The 19457-nt window shown below is 41.4% G+C and overlaps 1 protein-coding gene and 1 pseudogene across 2 annotated transcripts; both read right to left on the minus strand.

Moving 5' to 3' along the window:
• Positions 1 to 108: 108 nt before the first annotated feature.
• Positions 109 to 5595, minus strand: LOC133928834 (probable E3 ubiquitin-protein ligase LUL4). Of its 2 annotated transcripts, XM_062375332.1 has the most exons (4): positions 4921 to 5595; positions 3286 to 3772; positions 3077 to 3204; positions 109 to 245 (listed from the first exon to the last, which is right to left on the minus strand). In XM_062375332.1, the coding sequence occupies exons 1-3, from the start codon at positions 5391 to 5393 to the stop codon at positions 3091 to 3093; spliced, it is 1074 nt and encodes a 357-aa protein (XP_062231316.1). In that variant the 5' UTR covers positions 5394 to 5595; the 3' UTR covers positions 109 to 245; positions 3077 to 3090. The 2 variants fall into 2 exon arrangements, with proteins under 2 accessions (XP_062231316.1, XP_062231315.1); XM_062375331.1 differs by lacking the exon at positions 109 to 245 and having other exon boundaries at positions 2809 to 3204.
• A 1018-nt stretch (positions 5596 to 6613) lies between these two features.
• Positions 6614 to 19075, minus strand: LOC133928076 (preprotein translocase subunit SCY2, chloroplastic-like; annotated as a pseudogene).
• Between the last annotated feature and the right edge of the window lie 382 nt (positions 19076 to 19457).

Consider the following 19457-nt stretch of genomic DNA (forward strand, 5'->3'; position numbering starts at 1 on the left):
CCTCTGGCGCTGTGCTCGGCCTTAGGGCAGCTTTAATAGAGAGACCCTTTTCTGGTGTCAGTTCGGTACTGGCGAAGGACCCCGTGGAGCCGGCGGAGCAGTTGGCCAATCCCTGCTCGGAAAGATCGCAGGTCCCACGAATGTGGGGGCGCCCCCTGCACATGTTCGCAATCTGCTCCGTGCTCGCCGCGGTCCAGCCAGTGCGCGCCCTCATCTCAGCCGCGGGAAGAGACCGTGGGCCTCACCTGTCAGAAAAAAACACATGAGCATTTCCATTTTCTTCGTTTATGAGATGCGAGAATTGCGCAGGGAGCTGAGGCCGCGGGAGCTTTATCGCAATTTCCACTGCTACGACTGAGCCTACGCGGCCCGACATGGTTGGTAGGTAGGCACTCGGATTAGGCGAGTTTGAACCGCAAACCGTTCGTCGGCGTCTGGTCTGGACACCACACAGCACAGCAGCGAACCTGATCATGTTGCACGATGAACCAAAAACCAGATACAAGTCGATGGCATGTTTACTACTCGTAATGGACGTCAATAGAAAGGCCGGTTTCTACGATTCAAATTTCATCGAAATTTTGATGAAATTTTATTAATTTCGGAAATATCAGAGAAGAATGATATATTCAATTTTAAAATTTTCTTTTATTGATATGCGTGACCAATAGAGCTGATAATGAAAAATGATTGAAATTTTATAAATTTTTAGTCTTTTTATCGGTGAACAAAAATTATAAAACAAAATTAAAATCCCTAGCCGGTATTATCCGTTCCTTTACAGCGCGATCGGACAAGAATATGAGGCGGCTTCGGCGCCGCGTCGGCCACCGAAGCCAGCCGTCATGGAACCCGCAGTCGGGGCCCGGAGTCCCACCACTCACATGGCCCGATGGCCGCTCCGCCACGACCAGGGTGGCCGCACTGGGCTGGGCACCTCCTGCCGCTTGCCCAACTGCCCCCAACCGTCACGTCCAGCCGTCACCGCCAAACCGCATGTGGATGCATCTCTGAGTTGTACTAGTGAACTGACAGCCGAGGTGGTGCTAATTATTGGTCCCTAATCGAATCATCAGAGAACCCGAGGAGGCAGTGAAGAATCAAGCAAGGATCAAACGGAATTAGCCGGGAGAATCTCTCACGGGCGAACAGCACAGGCAGGGGCAGCGGCAGCGGCAGCAGTTGCCATCAGAGAACCCGATTGGCTCTGCCGGCCCCCGGTTGGTTCCTATCCGAAACGGAATGGATTGGATGAGTTTGGATCAGCGGATGAATAAACTAGGGCGAGGGGGGCCAAGCTGGGGCCGCGCGCACTCCACGTCGGCCTGCTCCTCCCACTTGAGGTCAGCATCCGATGCGGAGCTGGAGGCGCAGGCCACCAGCTCGCTGACCACTACGAACGGGCGGCGAGCGTTTGTGCGGCTGCCGACCTGCTCCGTTGGTTGGACAGCCAATGCGCGCGCGTATACGGCAGCCGCCGCTGGGGGATGCCGACGAGCAACAAGTAGGATGATGGCTGCGGTTCACGTACCGCTACCGCTCCTGCTGCTCCCTCCGACTTGAGTGCGGTTGACGACACTTTGAATCCATCCGTTCCGAGAGGATTTTGATCCAATCTTAAGATTGTCTCTAACCATATTCTCTTACTTTCATTTCTTTTCTGACTTCTCTTCTCATTCTTATTCCTTTTATTTTTCTCTTATTTTCAATAACTTCACTTTAAAAAAACTCGTAAAAAGAAAGTAGAAAAAATTCCGTTTTAAAAGTAATAATTTTAAGATTCCTTTAAAAAAATCGTGAAAAGAAACCTAATAAGGGGTGCAAGTGCTCCTCCGCGTGTAGTTCGTGGAGAGCGTTTCGTTACAAGCACATCAGCAGTCAGCAGCGTAGAATTTCTACCGACTTTGCCATGCTAGGAATCAATACTTATATATTAAAGCTCCAAGAATGGGAAGGATTCTAATGTATAAGTTACAGCAGCTACTGTTCATGCGGATCCTACGTATGTATATATGTATATACCGACATGCATACATATATGTGTATATATACATGTATGTATGTATATATGTACCTGTATATTTACATATATAATATAATTTTTTGGAAATTCCAAAAAAATAGCAAAAGGTATAATAGTTATATTGATAAATCGGTTGAAATAATCTAAAATACACAGAAAAATATCTAAAACTCAAAAAGTATGAAACAAATTTTGTTATATTTGTATTACTGTCGTCTACCTATTAAAATTATGTGCATGCATAAAAATAATATTGTTTTCCCTATAATCAAATGAATGTCTTAAATATTAATAAATTCATAAATAAATATTTAGATGTTCAAAATTGATGAACATAACTTTTTTTAGACTTCTTTTGTCATATTCTGTGCAAAATAACAGGGACGGTGTAGACGCACCAATCTGCCTAAGTATATTTTTGTGCCAACAGCCAACAGAGAGTTTTGTGAAGCTGACTGGCATGTGTGGACGTACTACCAAACCGCACTATGCAGGGACCGAAATGACAGCGGTGCATTTTCAGAGCGCCACTTCAAAGTTTGCTGTCTAGCGTCTCTAGATAGAAACCAAAGGCACTAGTATAGCGAGATACGTTTTTCATTTCGATTTTTAATCCATGCCACTAGTCAAAAAAACACATGGATTCCGCCAATGTTCCTGATAATTGGTCTAGTGCCACTCAATTTAAGAATTTCTTCGAATTTTGCCACCTCAAGATTTTCTCTGGATTTTGCCACTCCGACATGGCTAAAGGGTGTTGCTAAAGTATAAAAGTATACAGTTGATGCAACAGAAAAAGATGTACCTGGTAAATTTAGCTCGTTAAAATGCAGGGTTACAAAACTATGACAAGGTTTGGTTTCAGATACCATGTTCTAGGTACACCTAGATAACTACCAGCAAAAAGCAAGAGTCCAATTGCCAACTGACGATTTGAACAATCCGTTACTAGATCACGTCATCACAACCACATCATTACTATACGTTTTGAAAACCGAAGTTATATTACAGGATTATGGACAATTAGACAATACAATGTAGCAACAACCATACCAGTAAAGTCTCCTTTATGGCTCAGGACTTCTAACTTTGATCTCCATTAGTTTCTCAACAGGCTGTCTGCATATGGGGCATTTATTTGACTGAAGTCTTAGAGCTTTTGCACATTCACTGCACATACACTGGGCAAGAAAAGATTATCAGACAGATGAAAGATAGATCTGGCAGATCAATAGTACAAGTACAGAAAATCATGTACTTACCAAATGCCTACAAGGAATAACAGCAGTGTCCCTTGGCTCGGTCAAGCAGATGACACATTCCTTCCCCGTGTCATCAGCATTGGGAACATCAACTTCTGTTGAGTTGACAATACCAAAAATTTCTTGTAGCTCATACCGCACTCCTTCAATCCACAAGATTTGCTTGACAACTTTGACTTGAAGTTCACTGTTATGCTTCTCTATAACAGCAAGAGTAATTTGTGCACGAGTGGAGTTTAATGGTTGATCACCTTCCTCTGGAGATGAATAAGCTTTAGCGTAAACTACCAGTGGGAATACTTCCCCTGAAGGATTTGAAAGCTCATCCAGAGAAAAGAATCCCAAGTCAACACCAGATCCAGAGGGCTGGATGAACCTTTGGGCCAACCCTTTCTGGAAGGGTATCTTTGTTGGCGTCTGTAATTCTGGATATACTGAAGAAAAACTGCAGCATTTTCCTTCCTTGGCAAAGTAATATATAGTAACACTGCAAAAAATAAGGATAAGTTCAACTTGGTCCATGATATATGATGTTAGATGGTAATTAACCACTTAGATTAATGGGAGAGGAAAACAAGCCCTAAACTTTCCCTGCTATAATGCCCTACTTTTACAGCTATTGTAAAAATTTAACCCATGCTGCAGTAGTTCGAAAGGAAAATGTTGCAATCAGGTTTTCCAAAACCGGAGTTCAATAATTTCCTAGACACTGGCTGTGAGAATACTGGAATCCCAGTCCAAAATCATTTTCCTCCAATTTTCAACAATTTTAAACTTCCAACAAGATCTAGTAACTGGCTGTGAGAATACTGGAATCCCAGTCCAAAATCATTTTCCTCCAATTTTCAACAATTTTAAACTTCCAACAAGATCTAGTAGCAAGTAGATTTGAAAACATTAAAAAAAATAGAAATGTCATACTCTAGTTCCCTGTACCCACTGGGATTTCCAGTTCCCAGCAGTAACACTATGATTTGGAACGCTGGTTACAATAACATGAACAAAATATTGTAGTTACCATGGTTGAACATTGAGTGTTATGTGATTTGTAATATTATAGTTGCAAAAGATATATATTTCTACAGAACTTGGACAGAACATTTAGCTTCTTGCTGTGGATTTTAAGTTATAAATAACACCTCCTGTTATCGGGCTACACTCTAGGTTTATCACTCTTCCTGTTCTCCTTAACAGGTAACTCATTGAACTCCAGGGCAATGCTTAAATCTTCGTCTTCTTCTCTTCCTTCAAGTGATTTATTATGAAGCTGAACGACAAGATATTGATCCACGAGATTGAAGCATTATACCCAATTGCAACAAGCCTCCAATTGTAAAGAATTACCTATAATTTGCTAAAAGAAAACAGAGATCCATCTTCACATAGGTCCAGTTTTGGTGTTCTCTTTGTATAAGTTGCTGGATTCCAGCTCGTCATTTCCTCTTTTTCGTGTATTTTCGTCTAGATAAAGTATGCAAATGTTACTAAATTCTACAAATATTTTGCCCCCTCAATCAACCAAAACAACTCAACTTCCAGTAAGCAGTGGCCACAAAATTCAGAAAAGCCAAACAAATCTAACACCCCATTACAGTGTTACGACTTACGACACAAGGCACCACGATCCGACCTCACCTGCCGTCGTTCACGGCGTCGAAGGTGAAGGCGACGAGGCGTCGGGAGGGGTCGGCGTCGTCGGGCACGAGCCTGATGGTGTCCTTGTGCAGGTTGACGTCGTTCTTCACCTTCCGCGCCTGCTGGTGCTCCACGAACTCGGGCGGGGGCCCCGTCAGCGCGGGCGGCTGCGGCTGCGGCTGCAGGGGCGCGGGGTGCCAGGGGCCGTGGTACGCGTGCGGGGGCGGCGGGTGGTGGTAGTAGTAGTATGACGCCGCGTGGGGCGGTGGCGGAGGGGGATGCCGGTGGTGGTGGTGCGGCGGGGGAGGCGGCGGGTGGTGGTGGTTCGGTGGCGGAGGTGGAGGCTGGTGGTGGTGGTGGTGGTGGTGCGGCGGCGGAGGTGGAGGCGGGTAGGAGGAGTAGTGGTGCGGAGGAGGCGGCGGGGGCGGGTAGTAGTCGTCACGGAGGCGGCGGCGGCTGGAGGAGGCGCCCATGGCACCGTGCGGCGCGGGTAGCAGCCGAGTTGGTGAGAAGGCAAGGCGGGTTCGGAGCGGCGGAGAAGAGGGACGAGGACGTCGAGGAGGAGGAGGTTGCTTAGGCGCGTCGCGGGGGAGGAGGTGGGCAGCCGAGGGGAGGGGAGGGGAGGGGAGGAGGATTGACGTTTTCACGGCTGCTTCGTGGTGTTTCCGGGGCGTTTTCCTGTTTTCCCAGGTGGTGGTTGAAGCGGCTGCCTGGCGGCCCAGCGACGGTCTAACCTTTTTTTCGTCGCTGCCTGTCGCTGTTGGAGTGCTGGGTGCATCGACCGATGGCGACGGGAGAGGCGCGGTGGGGTGCTTGGAACTGTCGAAATGTGCTGTGGACGCGCCATGCGCACACACGTTTTGGCGACGAAAGTGTGACGACGGGGCTGACAACGTCATAATCCACGACGTGAGAACGTGGCAACTACGTATTTCAGCTAGCGATTTTCATTTGCATCTTCTCTTACTCAATGCTATAAAATTAGCAATTTTCATCCAATCATAGTTACAGGTACATACTAAGAGATTTTTGGCCATTTTCAGACACAAGAAAAATGAACTTCACCGTGCTGCTCTGCTGCTCTATATAGAGCCCGGCTCATCTTCAGCCCTAGGCGTACATTCGAAATATCGGCTGCTTCTACATACTATCCAACAATTTGTGTTCAGGTCTACAAGAAACTGACTTTCCTGAGGTCGTTCATTTCGACTGCCCCAAATATTTGTACCGTGGGGAAATTACAAATCCAAACTTCCAGTTAACAGGTTAGCAATGTGATTACCGGAAATTCATACTACATGGTGAACAGGATTTAGAAATTTCGGTTCACTTGCAACAACCGTTGCGATGGTGCACACCATCCTTCATATCCTTGTTGGTTCTTCAGTTCGCGTTGCCAAAGAAGACCGATGAAAAAACCATGTTCCGTTCCAATCCAATCTATGAATCTAACAGAAGCTTGAGTTATAAGCTTCTCATCACAGCTCGCTATACTGCAAACTGTCGGCACCAATTAAGGTTGCAACACCGAAAGTTGTAACCCCAGAAGATTTTCCGAATCATGCTCTTCTTTCTAAAAGACCAAGAGCAGAAATCAGGGTTAGCTTCAAATATTGATAAACCTTAGCAGCGAAGTAAAAAAAAGAACCTAATGGATGGCGCCATCATCACCAACCCTGTTGCTTACATACTCTTAAGCACAATATAGCCTCAAAACTTTGCTTAGTGCTGGCATCACATTGTATGCTTGATACGACCTTCTCAGCGCGATAATTGAGCCCACCTGCATCATCATATTTCATATAATTTTGTTATCCTAAATACATGCCAATCATGTACTGTTTTCGCTCTTTTTTACTTGTCGTCCAGGACAACGGTCTCCAATACATGTCTTTGGCCGTTGTTTTTTCTAAGTATTTGTTATCCAAAGTTATTGAAAATATAATCATTTGAAAGTATTTTCCATTACATGTCTACTAATATTATTTTCATGTGACAAACCTTAATACTTTTGTTTATATTAATGGTCAACATTTCTCAAGGTTGACTGCACACATCTCTAAACATAATCTATTTGAGAACGGAGGGAATAGATAATTATCAAATCCAAATTTATTCCTAAATGTCCAAATGAATTTATTCCAGTTTTCAGTGCTAATGTGACAATTGCTAGCAAGGATCCCCATGCTGCATGAAACCATGCTTCAATTGCATGACCGGGAGCTGCTCCTCCAACAAAATTAAAATCTTGCTCATTTTTTTCTTCTACACACACTGTCCAGTTTGACACATTTTGCATGATTCCAGGATGTGAAGCTTCACATTATGAAACAAAAATATGCAAAGCATGGATTTCAAAATTCTCCTGGAGAGCCATAATCAGAATTCTATAACTGAAAAATTAGCCAAATCCCAGAAGTCACATGAGCAGGTATCGGTTCATTAGAATTTTAGATTCAGTGGCCTAGATCTGATTCAGGACCAACGCATCTAAAAGGTCAACATTAGACAAAATGGCTGATGAGGTCAGCATAAAAGGTGCAGTTCAACAACTATTTTTTCATGCTAACAAATTATATGAAGAATGTGCTTGAGATGCACTCACAATAATCAAGACCGATGTGAATCCAACAGAAAACCCCTCGTTTTTTTTGCCAGAGATATCGGTCAAGCAATAAAGACGAAGTTGCCAACAAGCTCAGCAGTAGATCTCCTGGAATATAAGAGATGATTTTTTCCTTAAAACAGAAGGCATAAAAATGCATAAGGACAAATCATGACAAAATTTGGCAATGTGATGAACATTCTTCAAGGACACCTACCCCAGAAACGTGTTGATGTTTGTATCTTTGTAAGAAAATCTACTGTTGCTCTTCCAGGCTTTATCCTTGGTAACCCTCGCACTCATCTTATTCAGGTAGTCAGATATTTCTTTTGGTAAGTTGGCCTGCAATGCTCGCAGATAAGGTATATTTCCATAGCATATGCATAAATAAGCATGCCTCCTAATGAAAATGACTATTAATTCCTGAAAATACGTGAGTCCAACTATGAAATTTTAGGACTAAGATCACTATAAGTAGCTGCCATGCGCATTGTCCTGCAGTGTTTCATATGTAATAGTTGTACTTGATTCTGCAATTAGACTAGTCATATTGTTGGACTCGGATCTTGCGAGAGGTGGGTTGATAGAACACACACGAGAGCACACTGGATACATGAATTTTCTTGCTGCCAATAGCTTCTGATGTTGATTCAAATACCCAAAAGATATAGTAACTGGCGTACTGTTCCGACAAAATCCGAGATAATTCTGCTACAGTAACCGTGTTGCTGTTGCACCCGGTGGAACACAAGGATTATCCTAACTCATACAGATAGCAAGCAACCATAAAACAGCAATCACCACAAGATAATAGAAGGCACAGTGTGAAGAAAATGTCTAAACATTAAATATTTAAGTTCAAGCTTTGCAAACAGACAGCATTTCCTTATGCATTTTGATATTGCTTATCGAAAACTAGGGAAAATACATCTGGAAGTATATAGCCATTAGATACATAACAAAAAATAGAGCATCAATGGAACTAAAGGGAATATTCAAAATAGAAATTGCAAGCAACAGTACCATAAAAGTACAGATTTGTTGTCTGATGCTATTGAAATGCATGAGATTATCCAAAAGGCAGATTGTTATGGAAAGAGTCAAGTTCATTTAAGTAGATTATGTTATGGAAAGAGTCATGTTAGTTTAGGCAAGTTATCTATAGTGGTGTAATATTACAGAAAGAGTCAAGTTAGTTTAGGCAAGTTATCTAGTCGGTTCGTATTAGGTAAGGTTAGAGAATCCTAGGTGATTGTCTATTTCCTAGTTTTTATAAGTTAGTTAGATGGCACCTCTTATATAAAGATAGCCTAGTCCTTATTCGAGGGAACCAAGCAAGAAGAATTCAGTAAATGGTTTTTGCCCAGATGGTTAGATCAGAGCCTCTTCTCTGCAGGAGAAACCTGTCGATTAGAGGGCGATCTACCCTTAGCATCGATCAGAGCTTCTGGTCTCCTGGAGAAGCCTGGGATTAGAGGACGATCTTCTCTATCCTACCCTTTGTATCTACAGTTACATTCGTTCCATAATACAGATAGATAAAAAGATATAAAATTTGTAAACTGCAAATGAAGTAGAAGAGATTTAGAAGCAACAAGCAATTTTGTAAAATATAATAGCATTTGAAGTCGTAGACACATTCTTGGATTCAATAGAACATGCACATGTAACACACTTATCCTTATTACTCAATCATGGTTATTAAGACGAGAAACAGACTTACAATGTCAAAAATGTTGAAGACGAAGACAAAAAAAGCGTAGGTCAAATAATAAACCCAGGGACTACCACCAACTAAAGTCCTTGGATTTAAAATTTCCTTCAAGTTTTCCCAAAATGGCGAGCCAAAAATGCTGCACTCATTCCATATTAGAATTGTAGGAAAAGTGAAAAATCATGAAAGAAAAAAACAGATCATGGTTTACCTGGCTATGATGCTTGGAAAAGCTAGGAGGTATGAGGTTGTAAGCAAGGGCGGCATTCCAGTTGGATTGATGGAAGGGGATATATGGCTCAACCTCTGTAACTGGGGTGCTTTCATTCCTACAAAGAAAGGGTCAAATGGATGGGAAATAAAAATCTTCAAGGAAATTGAAAAGGAATATCAGAAGGTTTTTCATTAGAACAAAAGGTGATGATGTAATATTATTTTGGAAGTTAAGAGGATAAAATTCAGAGCATATTTTTTCCACATAATGTACCACATATTGCTCTAAAAACAAAAAGTTCGTAGTCATAGTAGTAAGTACTAGTAAGTAGCATTCATTGGATCATCATATCCCAACCATCTGGCATGTTGTTAAACAATGCTGTGATAATAATGATCCTTTCCGACTTAAACAGATTGAACAGAAAATAATGTCACTGGACACTGATATGTGGAACCTTGTCAGCATCACATTAGACGATATTTTCTAATTAATACATCTTTGCAACGGTGCTTTCATGTATTTCCTATCCCTCCTCTATTTGCATTCCGCTGAAGCCGGCTGCCACAGCAATGCCCTCCACTCCACCGCAAGTAGCGTTGCTCTGCCCTGTGATCCAGCGTTGCCCCGCCACCTACGTGCTCCATCGCCACCCACGCCCCCCCCCACCACACACCCGGTTGGCCCACCGCTGCCCGATGTTCAGCCCTCAAGTCACACCACAGCTCCGTCTTCGTCGCGCCACACCATGCCGCTATTTTGTAGGTGCATTGCTCTTAGATAATCTTCAACAGTTATCTCAAATTTTCATTCTCAAAAATACTATTACAGCATCTTCTATCACTATTACAACATCTCCTATCACTATTACAGTATCCCTTATTTTTTTTTATCTCCAGCAACTACTCCATTTCCTACCTTCTACTACTCCTTTTCTCTCTCCGCTCCCGCTGGCAGCCTCTGTAAACAGTACTGCTACAGTATTTCCTCCCTTCGGACTAATACATCCCCTGTAAACAGTACTACTACAGTGATGCGTACTGCTTTCCTCCCTTCGATCCCGCTGGCAGCCTTATAAACAGTACTGCTACAGTATTCCCTCCTTTCGGATCAATGGCATCCACTATAAACAGTACTGCTACAGGGTGCGTACTGATACAGTACCCAAAAATACAGACCACTGCTCTCTCCGCAACACTATAGCAATACTGTGCAGCACTGTAGCGTCGGATGGAGTATCTGATTTCCACTGCTACAGTACTTTGCGGGGTACTGTAAGTACCGGATAACTTCACTGCTAGAGTTAGCCTTAGTCCATAGCGTAGTTCCACCGCCCATACACAGATACGCTAGAAGCATTCAAAGTATATGGAACGAAACAAGTCTAATTATTATGTACAAAATTTTTCCATTGATCTAAAAGCAATTTGAGTGGTATGGATTTAAGTGGGCACATGCCCATGTGCTCACAAAAACCGCTCTTTTTTAACAAATTAAAACTCTTCCACTTAAAATTGTGGAGTAATTGTGGCACGGAACTTCTTTTTGCCCAATTCTTTCTACTTTAATCAGCCCACGGTAGAGCCAAAAATTCTCCCACGTTTTCTTAAGTTCCTTGTCAAATATTTATTTTATCTGGATAAAAAATACAGTAATAAGCGTAAGAAAAAACTTAATAGCAAATTATTTATAGCTTGTGTGAAATACGAATAATGTTGTACTGTTACCTGAAGATTTTTTTTTTCAAATTCAAAAGAAACAGAGAAGCAGTAAAAGCGTAAAACTATTCATGCAAACAACATCTACAAATAAATTTTAAAAAGGCAGAATTTATATTTGTTATTACCCTGTACCAGAAGCCAAATTAAATCCATAGTACTGAAGTTTTATCTTCCTACATGCTTCAGTCACCAGCACAACCCCCATGGTGACCATCAGAAAAATTCCAGCTACTCCCAAGATGTAAGGCCAATACATGGAAAAATTCCCTGTTTCAAAAGACAAGCTGGATTAAGAGAAAATAGCACAACCTACAGCTCTCACTCTCTCAGTACGCACATAAATAAGGTACAAAATGTCAAAAGTGGTATGACAACGTGGTTTTGGGGCAAGTGCCTTGAAAAAATGTTCCATGTACTTCCAAAAAGAAACAGAACGAGACAAATAAACAACAAATAAAGTCATAGTAAAAAAGCAGTTACTGAAACGCATTCAATTCGAAAGCATAAAAAAGCAATTAACGAGTTCTCAGTTGACAAACTCAAGTTTAGAGAGATGACCTGAAAACTGAGTTATCATCTTGTGTAATGTATCTGTGTAACCAGTCAAAATTCCCACACAGATAATCAAGGATGAGCCATGACCTGGACAAAAATATAAAAGAAACAATAAATATGAAAGTGCTAACCAAGTATTAGAAGATAGGCATATTGATAACAATAAAGACTGCATGTGCTTTATGATATTGACATCATTTCTAGAAAAAATATTTACAGAAATGAATCACGTTGTGCACATTTTCATGTTGAACAGCTGGGACTAGAGCCCATCAAGCCATTGAAAGCTCCTAACTCAAATACGTAACTTATTTTTTCATGAGAGACCCAGTACCAGTAGAAACAGTAGTTGACTAGTTGGAAAGACCAGTCAGCAAAAAGAACAAATAGGGAATTTTTTGTATTATTCATTTCAGCCTTTCTGGAATGACATACACTACAAACTGATTAGGCCTTCCACAATACTACCTTCGTTATCAAATATATGTCGTCCTATAATTCATGCAGTTAAATTTTAGAAATTTTGATCACTAATATATATAAAACTATTAAGATTTGTCATATGAAAATAATAGTAATGAGTTTGTCATGAAAAATACTTTAATATTATCTAATTTTATAAAATTTTATCAAAAGATAGTTGTCAAAAGTAATAATTAAACGTGCTTGTTAGAGATCGTATCAATATGCTAAATGATAAGTAAAATAGAAAGGAGGTAGTACAAACTTGCAAACAAAATTACCCCCCCCCCCCCCCAAATAGATTGCCCATATGGATGGAGTTTAATCAGCTCATGTGGTCCAGTTTTTGTGAACAAAGTTCAGTTTATTTGGTACCAAAGTATGCATGACCAAAACATATGATTCAGCAAAGAAACTAATCAAACAAATGGACAAATACAATACATAGACATATTATTGCTGTGTTACTAAAAAAAATAGGAGACGCACACATGCATATATGACATGATGTGTTGTAGTTCATGCAAGATACAAAACATTCAGAGCATGTTCAGGTGATACTAAATTACAAATATGCATGAGGTAGAGTATTACCAAATCCAGATTCCGATATGGTGTCACAAATCCATGCCATTGACATTGCGCCAAGAACAAGCAAAATACTTGTTATAATTATATGCTTAACCCTGTAAGAAATGAAGTAAAAATAAATAGAGCTGTAGAAATACTAAATGAGCATTCCTCCTGTTCAAACAAACTAGGATTAATAACAATTTGGTCCCTATAATTTTTCATCGGCTAGAGTTCATCCCTCTTTTTCAGGATGGTTAAATTAGCGGTCCCTCGCTTCTAAAAACAGGTAATGCCACAGATAAAATTAAATTACGAGTAGTACGCAAACTCCAATCACAGCATACACTTGCACGGATTCTAATCCTAAAGCACCACACCCATTTAACAGTTGATAAGACAATGGAGTGAAAAACAAAGGAACAGGTATAATACGCTAATGGTGGAGTTTGCCAGCCTTCTCAGGAGGGAAGGAGCGCTTTGAAGAATAGAAGTCTTGCAGTAAAAGGTAGTTTACCTGTAAATTGCAGCATATATTGAATACTGCAGCGAATAGCATGACATAGTAAAAGCAGCCACAGTTGCAAAGCCGAATGAGAACCACCATCTAAACACAAATAGCGGGACTCAAACTAGAAGAAATGGTATATCAAAAGTCAATTAATTTCCAGGAAAACAAAATCGGTCTCACTGTTCAAGATAGACAACTAGACACGCATATAGCCTTTAATCTTCTCGTGCCTGTCTAACCCTTCCTTGCGAAGCTTTTCAAGTGATGGAAGAACATGACAGAGAACCTAAAATAGATACCTTTTGTTAAAAAAAACTTTCAATATAGAGAGACCAGTTGCTATTGTTTACAATGGTATCAAAATAACAAGTTGCACTTTTCTTGGATGGAACCAAGTGTCAAAAAAGATGCTTAAACTTGCAGTGTTCCAACTAGGTCCATGGAAGTGAACAATAGATCCATCTAATGTCTATTCTGCAAAAGGTCCTTAAACTTTCACTTATTAGGTTAAGTGAAAATGTGAAACACAGAAGTTTGGGGGACCTAAACGATTAGTTTTTGAAACTTGAGCTCATAGATATTCATAGATAAACAAAACTTTAAGGGATTCAAGGTACAGTCTACTCAAGGTTTTAAATGCAGGCGATTTTCCTAGCCTGAAATAGCAGTTTCCCAAGTCTGAATGCTGTGAAAAACAAACTTCCCTGACCAAGGCTAAAATGAAATGCTCATAGGCAGAGTATGCGTACTTAAACATCTATGATAATTGAACAACGATTTATCTATGAAATGTAGCAGTAGCAGGTGGTGGTGAGTTTATCATTGATGCTAAAGTAGAAGAACTGAAGTATGACAAACACGACAACAAATGCAAACGTACTTTTCAGTTGTTGAAGCTCGAAAGCTATGATGTGATACTAGGGGCTGATTAGATATATGAATACAGTCCCAATAAGATTAGATTGGCAGAAGAGGATATTCTCCATTAACAAGAGGGTAAGGCCGATAACTCTGGATGATCATACCAGCCCTGGGCCCATGTACATGATCAATGCTCAGAAACTACAAAGAATGTTGAGGAAAGGAGTGATTGGGTTTATGATACAGATAGAACTGATACCAGAAAGGGATGAGAAAGAATCTAATCAGCTACCTGCAGAAGTTGACAAAATACTAAAGGATTACTCTGAAGTATTTGAAGAACCAAAAGGTCTTCCACCAAAAAGGGACTGTGATCACAGGATACCTCTCAAGCCTGGTTTTGAACCTCCAAGCCTAAGACCTTATAGGGTGCCTTGTCATCAAAAGAATGCAATGGAAGAGATAATCACCAAAATGCTAAAATCAAGTGAGATCAGACCCAATAATGGCCCTTATTCTGCCCCACTAGTCATGGCCAGAAAAAAAGATGGGTCTTGGAGGCCTGGAGGTTATGTACTGATTACAGACAATTAAATGCCCAAACTATTAAGAACAAGTTTCCAATGCCCATAATTGAAGATGTCTTGGGTGAACTGCATGGAGCTGCTATTTTTTCAAAGATTGATCTAAGGTCTAGTTATAATCAGATAAAAATGGCTGAGGAAGACATTGCAAAGGCAACATTTAGAACTCATCTAAGCCATTATGAATACACTGTCATGCCCTTTGGATTAACTAATGCTCCTGCAACCTTCCAAAGTCTAGTCAACTCTATTTTGCTGCGAATCTGAGAAAATTTGTGTTGATATTCTTTGATGACATTTATCTACAGCAAGAATTTAGAAGATCATCTAAAACACCTCAAACTTGTATTGGAAGTGCTGAGAAGTCACAAGCTTTTTGCTAAAGCCAGCAAATGTACTTTTGCAACTGACAAAGTGGAATATTTGGGACACATTATCAGTGAAAACTGACCCAAATAAGGTGAAGGATATTCTGAACTGGCCACAACTTGACATAGTCACTAAACTTAGAGAATTTATGAGATTGACTGGATACTATACGAGATTTGTGAAGGGTTATGGAAACATTTGTAGACCACTCTTTGATTTTTTAAAGAAGGATTCATTTGATTGGAAGGAACAACACACTCATGTTGAGCATCTCAAAAGGATTATGACTTCTTGTCTTGTGTTGACACTTCCTAATTTTCCAAGGCTCCACAAAGATTCTTATGAGGCATGCTTCTGACGGGCTGCCACGCGGGAGGTACTGGAAGACTTTTCAAAGGGCTAAGTATAGGCACCGCCGGGAAAGAGTGGCGGGCTTTCATATTGGAGACTGATGCAAGTGGGACTAGACTGGGAGGAGTCTTGATGCAAGAAGTTCAACCTATCGCCTATTTCAGCACAGCATTGGGACCCCAAGCATCAACTAAGTCAATCTATGAGAAGGAGGCCATGACAATACTAGAAATGGAGGCACTATTTGTTAGGAAGCACTGTGATTATAAGAACAGACCAAGAGAGCCTTAAATACATTACCACCCAGAGGCTTACAGAAGGAATACAACAGAAGTTGTTACTCAAATTGATGGAGTATAACTATAAAGTGGAGTACAGAAAGGGGAAAGAAAACAAGGCAGCATATTCATTGTCAAGAAAAGACTCAAACAGTCAGGCAGTCCTGGAGTGCCAAGTTATGACCATAGTATTGCTTGAATGGATGGACAATGTTAAGGAGAGCTATATGAATGATGAAACCTGCCAGTAGATATTGGACAGGTTACAACAACAAGGTTTATGATGATAAATAATAGATAGTTACCATATTCGGGTACCCCAGGGTTTCTCATAATGCTCAGAGTATATCTTTATCTGTAGGAAGGGGATCCCTGGAAAAAAGGAAACCACCTATAGGTGCCCAATGCGATCCGTAACTGGGAAGGTTTATCTCCAAGAACAGGAAGGAAGAGTCCAGAGGATGTCCAACAACACCAATATATATACAGAGCTGAGGGACCCTATGGAGGACAAGCCAGAACAAGTCGAACCAGAACAACACAACAAGATAAGCCAACAGAAACCAAGGAAAAAATCATTGATTAGGTTTAGATCCATCTAGGCTAGCTATACCCCCTTGTTACAGGCTCAGATCAATACAAGATAAACTAGTGGTTTAGATTCACCTAGGCTAGCTACACCCTCTTGTAATAGGCTCAGATTAATACAAGTAGGGTTATTATCCCCAGGGAGACCCGAACCTACCTAAAAACTCATGTGTGTTTCTTTTGTGATTCGTCTACTCAAAACATCCCCTAATTCTTCAAAAAGTTCGTTAGATCAACGGATCAACAATCGTCAATAGCTGATGTCGTCTGTGGGGATCATGAAAAAAGGCATTGAAGAGTCTACATATGACATGCCATCGACATTGCCCAAAGCTTCGCCATAAACTGGTTTTTCGAATGAGGGGTTATACAACAACTTCACCTCTCTCCCCGATGAACCGGTGGTCGATCAAGTAGATTTCAGCAACAAACTTTATGGATCAATGAGCTAAAGATTACGGTATCGAGTTTGAAACACTGGGCTGCCAAGATAACTGCGAATGTCCAATTCAAAACAAGTCGAGATCAATCCCTGTAGTTTCTGATATGGATTGTCAAGATACCAATCTGGAGCAATTTGATAAAGCATCCATGATGGATTTAGAAACCTCCTCTAACAGAGATTACCCTCGAGAAGTTTTCACTATCGGAGATGGGGGTGGTGATGTAGGTCATCATGACAATGACCCAACGAACAATTGGGGTCCACCGGCCCCAGCAGCAGGCAATGATCAGCTTCAGGTGAGCACACCACCTCCTGTTCTTATCAGGGCCCTAGCCACATAGTCTCCCAGTTATCAACAGGGAGCTGACCGCTTTAAATCCATGACTGCTAAGAGGATTCTCCTACAAGTGGCCCTTATGCGCCGTCCGACTATGGATCTAGCTACCCTAGCCAGTAAGGGTTGGGTGAACTCGGCGGTTGATTTAACAAAGGAGATCACTATCCAGGCTGAGAACTCTCACCAAGCCCTAGCCAGAAATAGTGCTCATCGGGCATACCAGATAATTCCCCGTCACGAAATGCGTCGGACCTAGAGAGGCGTAACCTCTAGGAACAAGACTTCTTGGATGACAATCGGGCAAATAACCATCGTTGGACCTCACTGGTCAAAGGTCATCCGATCAATGACTTATGTCAGGTCATCGATAATCGGTGGAGACACCCGGGGGCTTCTGAGGAGGCTTCTTCTACCTCTCATCGATCTAATCAAGAAACATCCCGTCGGTGATCAAATCAGGACTAATCTTCGATCCCCGTGGGAAGGACTCCCGGGGGTGCCGGAACCAAGCAAGGTGCCATCAACATATGTCTTTCCTTCTCTCTAGATCTACGAAACATAAGCTGGCCGGCAAGATTATGCCCTAGGATGATCGAGAAATACAATGAAACTACAAATCCTATTGAGTTTCTCCAAATTTATACCATGACCATCAAAGCGGTGAATGGGGATGAGAAGGTAATGGCGAATTACCTCCCCACGACCCTTGATGGGGCAGTCAGAACATGATTGACCAATCTATCGCTAGAGACAATATACTCTTGGGAGCAGCTTTGCAACACGTTCTGAGGTAGCTTCCAGGGTATATACGTTCGCCCCGACACAAAAAATGGTATCCACTATTGTGAACAGATGGGGAATGAAACCTTGTGTAAGTTCGTGCGTTGCTTCAACAATACTCGGAATACCATCCCTAAGATCTGCGACTACAATATCGTCCAGTCATTCACTCAAATGGTTAAGAGCCAGTGTTGCTTTGAAAACATCACCAAAAAAGGGTCCAAAATGGTTAAAGAGCTCATGCAGATCATAGATAAGTCCACGAGGGCCGAAGATGCACTTCTCTACGTCAAGGGAAAGACTCAGGGTATTAAGCGTCCTCAACCTGGGCTCGGTGGCAACATGGTCTAGAGCAAGTGAAAGAAAAACACCAAGGGAGGTAAGGGAAAGAAAGCTAAATCTGACAAAGTTTTTGCAGATTTGCTCGACATTCGTCTCAACCAGTGCTCCGGCACTTCCTGAGGCAGAAGCTTTGCACCAGGCTTTGGCAAATGAAACGGGAAGCCTTAGTGCGACTTCCACCAAATCAACAACCACAACATCTATGATTGCCACCTCTGGAAAAAGTTGGTCAAGGCAGAGGTCAAACAAGTGGCTAAGGGAAAGAAGATCCTGATCGTGACCCATAGCAGGGATTCTGACTCAGATGGCAGTGAGGACAATACGGACACAATGTCTTTCCATCCGGGCGAGAGGACATTTGGCCATATGTTCGGTGGTTCTGCGTCCTACGAGTCTAAGCATGTCAGACCCGTTCAAAACACACTCGGCTTAATCGACAATACCAGCTATATATAAAAATAAGAGCTAGCATGCACCCATGATTCGACGTGTCGAGGGCTAACAATTATCTAAAAACATCCATTGTAGCACTATTCGATTAAAATGAGAGCAATTTCGGCAGTCCCTATATATGCTCAACAAAGCTCAAGATCACAGCATATATCGTTTACAATATAGTTTCATCACAAGATATAATAGAGTACGAAGACTTTAAACTTATACTACATACCTTCTCCACGATTCCAGTTTCTACTTACTATCAAAGTTTTCATATGCAGAGAAAAGATATTAATAAAATAAAAGACCAGTAGCGCCATTGCCTATAAGGCACCACCAGGATTAGCTTAGACATTCCTTCTCTACTCTTACCCACCGCCGGCATCAGCGGGATAAAAATATACATAAACTAGCTTGTCGTTACCTGCATCGACTTAAAAGCAGCATCCTAAGTATAAAGGTACTCACTAATGTTTTCACATTTTTAATTGCACCCAATAAGGATATAGGACACGGACTCCTTCAACCTCAGTTTGCTTATCAGTCATCCCTACTCATCAATGAATTGCATTCAACAACACCCTAAAATTAATTGGCAAAGCTCTAAATATCTAATATGCGATGTTTCCATTATTTGTCAGAATTATGTTATGCTCCCGTGATCAAAACTGTGATAAACTGAATGTGACCTGTTTCATGGTTCTAATTCACTGTCACATGAATTGTAAGATTCTAACTCGGATCTTTACTCTCACGCTAATAGGCCAAAAGATGACAGGTAAACTGAAACTGGCACTAGAGAGACCCAAAAT

Source organism: Phragmites australis, chromosome 9, assembly GCF_958298935.1.
Source record: "Phragmites australis chromosome 9, lpPhrAust1.1, whole genome shotgun sequence".
Lineage (NCBI taxonomy): Eukaryota > Viridiplantae > Streptophyta > Magnoliopsida > Poales > Poaceae > Phragmites > Phragmites australis.

Bases quoted from the DNA above. Each gene is read 5' to 3' on its own strand.
- LOC133928834 (XM_062375332.1), bottom strand. From the start codon at position 5,393: ATGGGCGCCTCCTCCAGCCGCCGCCGCCTCCGTGACGACTACTACCCG. The intron at 3,773-4,920 runs GTGAGGTCGGAT...TATTTTTTGCAG, and splicing joins GACGCCGTGAACGACGGCAG to TGTTACTATATATTACTTTG. The intron at 3,205-3,285 runs GTAAGTACATGA...TTTCTTGCCCAG, and splicing joins TTATTCCTTGTAGGCATTTG to TGTATGTGCAGTGAATGTGC.